The following is a 9,055-nucleotide window of genomic DNA, read 5'->3' as shown; positions in this document are numbered from 1 at the left end:
GTATTGGGTGCAGCAGAGGCACTCTAGTGTTGCAACCTTTTAGTCACTCTGAACAAAGGTCTTTTCAGGTCTCAGTATTCAGTTTCCTTCCTACCAGGCCAATAAAGTCACTACAGATTGAGGAACTAGAGCATTTACCCAGAGGAATAAATGGACCATCATCAAATATTAGCCGCAAAACATTGCGTCAATCACTATATTACAGTGGGCTGAGAGTTGTCCCTTTGTTGCCCTTTTTTAAATGTCAAAATAAAAGTCCCATGTTAACCAAACACTGATGTAGGTAAAAATAATGTCACAATGACAGCTCTGCAGTTTCTATAAGTCATACTTTGGACAATGTGTCTTAATCCCCTGTGGCTGGGAGGTTCTGACCTCGTTCCCTTGTTTTGTACTCTCTCTCTCTCTCTCGCTCTCCCTCGACCAATCAGAAAGGAGAAGATCCTATTGATTCTTCCTCTTCTTCTCTCCTTACATGCAAATAGTGTCGGAGATCATCTGCCTATAAAAGAGTCTGGGTCGGCTCATAGACAGACACTCTTACTTTCATCCCGAACCTTTGATATCGGATTGAAAAGGAAGGTCTGAAACATGGTAAGCTTTCAACATTTCCTCCAAGTCCTTTTAAACCGTTATTTAACTGAGTGAACATTAGGTAAACTATAGGCTACAGTGTGTGTGGTATGATGTGAATTTGTTGTTTTTGCCTACTAACTTTGCCTAACTGTGAGCATTTAAAATATGAATGCAGTGGGAGTATGTCATCCAGCCATTCAAATGTTAAAACCAGTAAGAATAATTTTAAAGGTCTTGCTTCTTTTTACCTTGAAGCTATACAATTATACTTTTGATTTTCTCATTGAAAAAAAAAATTGCCTATTATATTGAAAGGGGAACAAATTTGTTTGTGTGAAGTGGCTGACGTGGGTGCAGTCAGGGTTACAGTAGTTGGAGAAAAACATCCTCCTCTACTTACATGCAATCTGCCTGGGGCAACAGATTGGCTGGGCTCACATCCCGCTGATTCTCTGTCCCTGATCTGCAGCGTGAGTGCATCTCTGTTCACGTCGGACAAGCTGGCACCCAGATTGGCAATGCATGCTGGGAGCTGTACTGCCTGGAACACGGGATCCAGCCGGACGGCCAGGTGCCCAGTGACAGGGTTCCTGGCGGAGGAGACGACTCCTTCAGTACCTTCTTCTGTGAGACTGGAGCTGGGAAACACGTACCTCGGGCCATCTTTGTGGACCTGGAGCCAACTGTGATTGGTGAGACACACTCTCATTTCTATACTGCATACTAATAAAGTAGTACTCATAACTCATAACTTTTTTGTGCACTTTTTTGTCACTTTTTGCGAAGAATTATGTAAGTATGTTTTGACCCTGGTAAAGACACATAGCATGTACAAAACAATACTTGAGTGATTCAGGAGAATGGTTTATGAAATAAATGTGTGTTATATGAGAGCCCTGAGGGGTAGTTCATGCAGTGGAACATAATATACTCATGAGCACACTCTTAAGAGCAATGCGCCTTTGCCCACGTTCCACAGATGAGGTGCGCACAGGCACCTATCGCCAGCTCTTCCACCCGGAGCAGCTCATCACTGGAAAGGAGGATGCTGCCAATAACTACGCCCGTGGACACTACACCATCGGCAAGGAGGTCATCGATTTAGTGCTGGACCGCATCCGCAAACTGGTAGGGATGGCTGTGGCCAGGACCCAAAACTTATATATCACTGCTGGAAGTGTGGTTTGCACTTAAGATGTACGGTTACCAAGTCGTACAAGCTGCATTCTTGTAAATATTGGATAATGAATTGATAATTAAACTGAGATGCAAGTTAAAAAGCCATTATCCAAAATGTTAACTGAAACATTCTTATAATTATAATCATAATGATATTATTAGAATGTTAAATGGCCTGCAGTTTTTTTTAGTAATAGTAGAACTAATGTGTCTTTTTTTCTCCCATGAAGTCAGACCAGTGCACTGGTCTTCAAGGCTTCCTGGTGTTCCACAGCTTTGGTGGAGGCACTGGATCTGGTTTCACCTCCTTGTTAATGGAGCGCCTCTCTGTAGACTATGGAAAGAAGTCCAAGCTGGAGTTTGCTGTTTATCCAGCTCCCCAGGTGTCCACTGCAGTGGTGGAGCCCTACAACTCCATCCTGACCACCCACACCACCCTGGAGCACTCTGACTGTGCCTTCATGGTGGACAATGAAGCCATCTACGACATCTGCCGAAGGAATCTAGACATCGAGCGCCCATCCTACACCAATCTCAACCGTCTTATTAGCCAAATCGTGTCCTCCATAACAGCTTCCCTCAGGTTTGATGGAGCCCTGAATGTGGATCTGACGGAGTTCCAGACCAACCTGGTGCCCTACCCTCGTATCCACTTCCCCCTAGCCACCTATGCTCCAGTCATCTCTGCTGAGAAGGCCTACCATGAGCAGCTGTCTGTGGCCGAGATCACAAACTCCTGCTTCGAACCAGCCAATCAGATGGTGAAGTGTGACCCTCGTCATGGTAAATACATGGCCTGCTGTCTTCTTTACCGTGGTGATGTGGTTCCCAAAGATGTAAATTCTGCTATTGCTGCTATCAAGACCAAGCGCAGCATCCAGTTTGTGGACTGGTGCCCCACTGGCTTCAAGGTGGGCATCAACTACCAGCCCCCCACTGTGGTGCCTGGTGGAGACCTGGCCAAGGTGCAGAGGGCCGTGTGTATGCTGAGCAACACCACCGCCATCGCTGAGGCCTGGGCCCGTCTGGACCACAAGTTTGACCTGATGTACGCCAAGAGGGCCTTCGTGCACTGGTACGTGGGGGAGGGCATGGAGGAGGGAGAGTTCTCCGAGGCCAGAGAAGACATGGCCGCCCTGGAGAAGGATTATGAGGAGGTGGGCACGGACAGCACAGAGGATGATGATGAGGACGGCGATGAATACTAAGTGTTTACTGTAAAGATTATAACCTTCTGTCAGTCAAAGGTTAGCTTAACTGGATGTATTTGAGTTGTTGTTGGTATACAGAAACAATGATGTACTGAACGCATACTTTAAGTTGTTATTTTGGGGTTGGGGGAAAATAATGTATTCAATTTGTAGAAATAAAACAAAGCAAGAAGAAAGTAAAGCAAAATACAGTTCATTCTTTAAGATGAGCTAGTTTCTCATATTGCTGGTGTGAGTACATTTTCTCATTACATCTGTTCGTGTTCTGACTTGCCAAAGCCCTACATTACTGTAAAGATTTCTGTCTGTAATGCTTCATTCAAACTGAACTACTGCTTTTAAAGAGTGAAAAATAAAGATCTTTGAGAGCCCCAAGGTCAGTGTAATGTGATATGGCCTGTGTTATGATGACACCCTCCCCCTCTAGTCCCCATACATACTGGAATGCTCAAGACAAAATGGCCACCTGCTCCCCCTCCCTCCCTCCCCAGCTGTCGATATGAGTTCATCAGAGATGGCAGCACAGCTGAATACGGTCAGTGTTGGCCTCTCCCCCATTACTCGGCATTCAGTCAGCGATCATTCACAGAGAACGGCCATTGCTCTCCGCCTGTTACTGCAGTCTGTCTGTGGCAGAGAAGGAAAAGGACTCCACGCCCTAGCACCAACTCTGTAGAGCTAATGAAACTCTGTGTGGATTTACTAGCTACTTTATGAACAGAGTTAACAGAGTGTCGATGGCGTGAGTGACAGCAAGAGTAGAGAGCAGTTGTCCAGTCAGCAGGGCAATAAATGATTAGGCGTGTGTTATCTGATTCATTCTTTCTCTCCACCCTGGGAGCGTGTGTGGAGACTGGAACAGCTGCTGTTCACGGGCCCCACATAATCCTGGGTTGTGGACATTCCACGGAGAAACATCCCTTCAAACAATAAAAGGGCGGGTCGACTCGCAAGTCCTCTGTGGGTGTATACAGTTTCAACAAGGGTTGGCTGCGGGAAGTTAAAACATCAAACAACAACAAAATGATATAGAAAATACTAAAGTAGTCTTTCCCTAATTCACACAAACTCTCACACAGACACACACACACACACACACACACATGCAGACACACACACACACACACACATACACACACACACACACACACACACACACACACACACACACACACACACACACACACACACACAGAAACACACACGGCCTCGCCATGTGGAGTCACTGCCTCCAGAGGGACTGCCCTATTTGCCTGGTTGTCTGTCTGCCTCCTTGAAGTCTCCTTCCTCTGTGAGCGTGTCAGTTTCCTGCCCTCCCCTCCCTGCATAAATACCCCTCCTCTCAGCTGCTCCGGCAGAACTCTCTTCTGCCTCCGAACCCTCGAGTCGGCCTGAAGGAAAAGCGGACAAAATGGTGAGTGATGACGTAGATCGAAAATCTGCGTCCGTTCATTCTTCTTTTCTTCAGAGAGAAGCTTTGAAATAGACAAAAGAAAATACAAACTACAGGCTGAAAGTTAATGCAAATGGTCAGAATAGGAGTAGGGAGTAGGAATGTGTATGTGTGTATGTGTGTGTGTGTGTGTGTGTGTGTGTGTGTGTGTGTGGGTGTGTGTGTGTGTGTGTGTGTGTGTGTGTGTGCGTGTGTGCGTGCGTGCGTGCGTGTGTGCGTGCGTGTGTGTGCATCTCTTTTGTTTGCCTGCTCCTGGTTTTGTCATTACGTTGCAGCGGGTTCCTCTTTTCTGCGTCCTTGTGTTCCTCTTACTGCGGAGAAGGCTGATGTGTGAGGAGTAGATATGGTTTCAGTCTGTCAGCACTGAAGCACCGCAGCTCTTCCTGTTCGATCTGCCGCATTACGAGTAGGCTGAAGATTTGGAGTGGCTGCCTCTGTCCCTCTTTCTCTCCCTCCCTCCCTACCTCCCTCTCTCCCTCTCTTTCTTCCTTCCTGTCTCTCTCTCTCTCCCTCCCTACCTCTTTCTCTCCCACTCTCCCTCTCTCTCTCTCTCCCTCTCTCTTTCTTTCTCTCTATCTCTTAAAATCTGCAGCAGGAAGAGGGCCTGCAGGCCAGCTGCCAAAGGCTGACACAAATTCCGCAGCCAGTGCTCCCCTCCTCGCTGCTCCAAATGTGGAACAAATCATCTCGAGGCGCCTCAACCCGCACCGCTCCGCTCAGCTAGAAGAGGGAAAGAATTCTTAAAACTATGAAACATTCCTCAGCTGCTGGGGAAACGAATTGTGGAGCCTGTGCGTGTGTGTGTGTGTGTGTGTGTGTGTATATATGTCTGTGTTTGTATGTATCTCTGTGTGGATTGTGTAGTAATGTCTGTCATTGCTGAAGGACTATAAAGAGGTCTTTTGTGTCGACCATTCGTAGTAAATGACCTCATGATCGGGAAAAGATCGAGGCAGTTGAGAGGGTGTATAATAGGGTTTGTGTGTCGCCGGGGAGAGGCGTGGATGAGATATCTCCGACTATCACACAAAGGAGCACATGCAGCGAAGAGAAGAGGCGAGAGGGAGGAGAGAAAGAGAGATAGGGAGAGAGAGAGAGGGAGAGAGAGAGGACAGTCCTCCAGGGAGCTTCTCTCCTTCTGTTGCAGCATTAGGATTCAGTGAAAGGCTCCATAAATCTATATAGTCATAAAAACTCACAATTACAGAGGCCAGGTCACTAGGTAAAAAGCTCTGTCCAAAATATGTTACACAACTTTCCCGGCCGTTGAAGTGTGCTCATTGCAAGAGCGGTAGGAGTGAAAGAGAAAGAAAGTGCAACTTTACAATTTTGTAAGTAACTGGAGAAAGAGAGAAGTCTATGTGTGTCATGTCGATAGATTCAGTGAAAATTGTGTTGACTACAGGCAAGCCATTCAGCTGTGACCACAGTGAAGTGCCCGAGTCTAGGCCCTGTTATTTTTTCTTTCCATACAGGCCTCATCATGTGCTTAGGCTGAAAGAGCACTAAATTAGTCCCTGATACAAAATTCCATATGTGACTGCCACACCCTCTTTCCGTACTTAAAAAAACTCATCTACAATGTGTCATAACACTTCAGCACAGACACATACTTGAAGTTTAAACAAAAAGGAGACAAAGCATTCTTTTTGTTAACTGACTAAGCATAAGCATTATAATATCGAATTTTGCATTTTTTTTTGTTGCATGTATTATTAGCAGAACTGCTCCTTTATGCACATGATCAGCATAAACATTAAATCTAACGCTTCCATAACTTGTTTTTCTCAGCGCGAGTGTATTTCTATGCATGTCGGCCAAGCCGGAGCCCAGATGGGCAATGCATGCTGGGAGCTCTACTGTCTGGAACACGGGATCCAGCCGGACGGCCAGATGCCAAGCGATAAGCCCAGGGGAGGAGGAGACGACTCCTTCAATACCTTCTTCAGTGAGACTGGAGCCGGGAAACACGTGCCACGCGCCATCTTTGTAGATCTGGAGCCAACTGTGATAGGTATGAGGAATAATAAAACAAAATAAATCAAAAAATCAAAACACAATGACATTTCTGATACAACTACCGTCCCGTCCCCCCCCCCCCCCCCCCCCCCTCCCATCAGTTTAATCGGTCAACTTTAGACTAAATCAATTAATATCGTGGAAATGCAGTGTCTAAGTGCAGTTCAGTGTCTTAACTCTGGAGTAGTACCATAAACAGACACTAGATGGCGTCACCAGAACTGACTTGTGTTTGAAAGGATGACAGCTGACTGGAGGGGACCTGGCTCTTTACAGGACGGGGCCTGTTCTTGAGTCAGTTCTACCAAAGACATCACAACAGGTTTGACTGGGACAGACACAACAGACTGACTTTAGTCTGAATTCTATTTCTGTAAGGCATACATTTTTCAAGCACAGAAAATGTTGTGTAAATATATTTTTTTGTTAGTTGTACATTGCAGACTAAAATGTGACAGAAGTGTTAAAACTAACGTCACAGAACAGAACAAAGTTTTAGGGCAGTAACTACTATGAGTGTGTGTGTGTGTGTGTGTGTGTAACAAAACCAACTTAACAAACATAACTAAGATGGTCTGGCAAGTGGCAACTGAAGGATCCCTCAAAGAGATGAGGCTTGCCTTCTCCTTCTGAAGGATGGCCTTCTCCAGTTTCCCCGTCAGACACAAGTTGTATTCCTTTCGGGTTATCGATTCCTCACACTGTCTCTACACCATCGCCATTCTCTCTTTCCCAGCATTGGTTCCTCATCATTGCAATTAAAGGGATAGCCCCACCCCTACTGAGGGACCGTCAGCTGCTAACGTAAGGATGCAGCAAGTGGCAGTAATGAATTAAACCAAGGAATTAACAAAATATAACTTCAATGTACATGTACTTGTGTGTGTATACATGTACCACTATGAAGACTAAAGGCCAGTTTGTTTTATAATCCTCAGATGAGGTGCGGACGGGCATCTATCGCCAGCTCTTCCACCCGGAGCAGCTCATCACTGGAAAGGAGGATGCTGCCAACAACTACGCCCGCGGACACTACACCATCGGCAAGGAGATCATTGACCTTGTGCTCGATCGGACACGTAAACTGGTAAACATCTTGCATGACATAAAGTTGTGTCTTTGTTCACTGCTCAGATAGCGTAGCGAAATGAACGGTGGCCATATCCTGTGACCTCAACTGGGTGAAACAGAGTTACTGTGAGAATGGGTCCAAAGGTGGTATGCATGCCGGAGATGCTTGGTTTGGTAAAAAAACTTCTGCTTGTGCTTTGTTAACAGGCTGACCAGTGCACTGGTCTACAAGGATTCCTCATCTTCCACAGCTTTGGTGGAGGCACCGGCTCGGGTTTCACCTCCTTGTTAATGGAGCGCCTCTCTGTAGACTACGGAAAGAAGTCCAAGCTGGAGTTTGCTGTTTATCCAGCTCCCCAGGTGTCCACTGCAGTGGTGGAGCCCTACAATTCCATCCTGACCACCCACACCACCCTGGAGCACTCCGACTGTGCCTTCATGGTGGACAACGAAGCCATCTACGACATCTGCCGCAAGAATTTGGACATCGAGCGCCCCTCTTACACCAATCTCAACAGGCTCATTGGCCAGATTGTCTCCTCCATAACAGCCTCCCTCAGGTTTGATGGAGCCCTGAATGTGGATCTGACGGAGTTCCAGACCAACCTGGTGCCCTACCCTCGTATCCACTTCCCCCTAGCCACCTATGCTCCAGTCATCTCTGCTGAGAAGGCCTACCATGAGCAGCTGTCCGTGGCTGACATCACAAACGCCTGCTTCGAACCAGCCAACCAGATGGTGAAGTGTGACCCTCGTCATGGTAAATATATGGCCTGCTGCTTGCTATACCGTGGTGATGTGGTTCCCAAAGACGTCAACTCTGCCATTGCCACTATCAAGACCAAGCGCAGCATCCAGTTTGTGGACTGGTGCCCCACTGGCTTCAAGGTGGGCATCAACTACCAGCCCCCCACTGTGGTGCCTGGTGGAGACCTGGCCAAGGTGCAGAGGGCCGTGTGTATGCTGAGCAACACCACCGCCATCGCTGAGGCCTGGGCCCGTCTGGACCACAAGTTTGACCTGATGTACGCCAAGAGGGCCTTCGTGCACTGGTACGTGGGGGAGGGCATGGAGGAGGGAGAGTTCTCCGAGGCCAGAGAAGACATGGCCGCCCTGGAGAAGGATTATGAGGAGGTGGGCACCGACAGCATGGGAGAAGAGGATGAGGAAGGAGAGGAGTACTGAAGAACCAACACATAACTCCTGGTTAGACATCCTGGAAGGCAGGGACACATTAATGCTCACCAGGGAAACCATTTGGACTTTCATAATACTGATGTCATTGCATTCCATGCACTTGCCTTTCCAGTGTTATTGCAATAAATGATTTGAACACAAATCTCAAATGTAATGTGTTTGCGATTTTTTGACAGAATGAAATACCAGGTCAAGGTGGTTTTGATATGGTTACAGTTAAGATATAATATGCACTGATTAAAGATTTCTCATTCATAATTTAATCAGACAGTGTCATTCTCATTCAAATAAAACAAAACAAATCAACATAAGGAGTTAGAATAGATTGCTTTCATTGAAGTTGCCATAT

The 9,055-nt window shown here is 46.7% G+C and overlaps 2 protein-coding genes across 2 annotated transcripts; both read left to right on the top strand.

Moving 5' to 3' along the window:
- Positions 1-498: 498 nt before the first annotated feature.
- On the top strand, positions 499-2,963 carry LOC308364999 (tubulin alpha-1C chain-like; the record flags this gene model as incomplete). The annotated part of the gene is made up of 4 exons (XM_080838297.1): positions 499-594; positions 1,046-1,268; positions 1,556-1,704; positions 1,986-2,963. Exons 1-4 carry the CDS (start codon positions 592-594, stop codon positions 2,961-2,963), a joined length of 1,353 nt encoding a protein of 450 aa, XP_080694423.1. The 5' UTR covers positions 499-591.
- A 1,381-nt stretch (positions 2,964-4,344) lies between these two features.
- Positions 4,345-8,771, top strand: LOC308365000 (tubulin alpha chain). Its single transcript, XM_080838298.1, has 4 exons — positions 4,345-4,380; positions 6,211-6,433; positions 7,377-7,525; positions 7,717-8,771. The coding sequence occupies exons 1-4, from the start codon at positions 4,378-4,380 to the stop codon at positions 8,692-8,694; spliced, it is 1,353 nt and encodes a 450-aa protein (XP_080694424.1). The 5' UTR covers positions 4,345-4,377; the 3' UTR covers positions 8,695-8,771.
- Positions 8,772-9,055: the final 284 nt, after the last annotated feature.

The sequence above is a fragment of the Sprattus sprattus genome (genome assembly GCF_963457725.1).
Source record: "Sprattus sprattus genome assembly, chromosome: 5".
NCBI lineage: Eukaryota > Metazoa > Chordata > Actinopteri > Clupeiformes > Clupeidae > Sprattus > Sprattus sprattus.
The sequence above is the reverse complement of the archived record's forward strand: the minus strand, read 5'-3'. Positions and strand labels throughout refer to the sequence as shown.

Bases quoted from the DNA above. Each gene is read 5' to 3' on its own strand.
- LOC308365000 (XM_080838298.1), top strand. The intron at 6,434-7,376 runs GTATGAGGAATA...TATAATCCTCAG, and splicing joins TCTGGAGCCAACTGTGATAG to ATGAGGTGCGGACGGGCATC. The intron at 7,526-7,716 runs GTAAACATCTTG...CTTTGTTAACAG, and splicing joins TCGATCGGACACGTAAACTG to GCTGACCAGTGCACTGGTCT.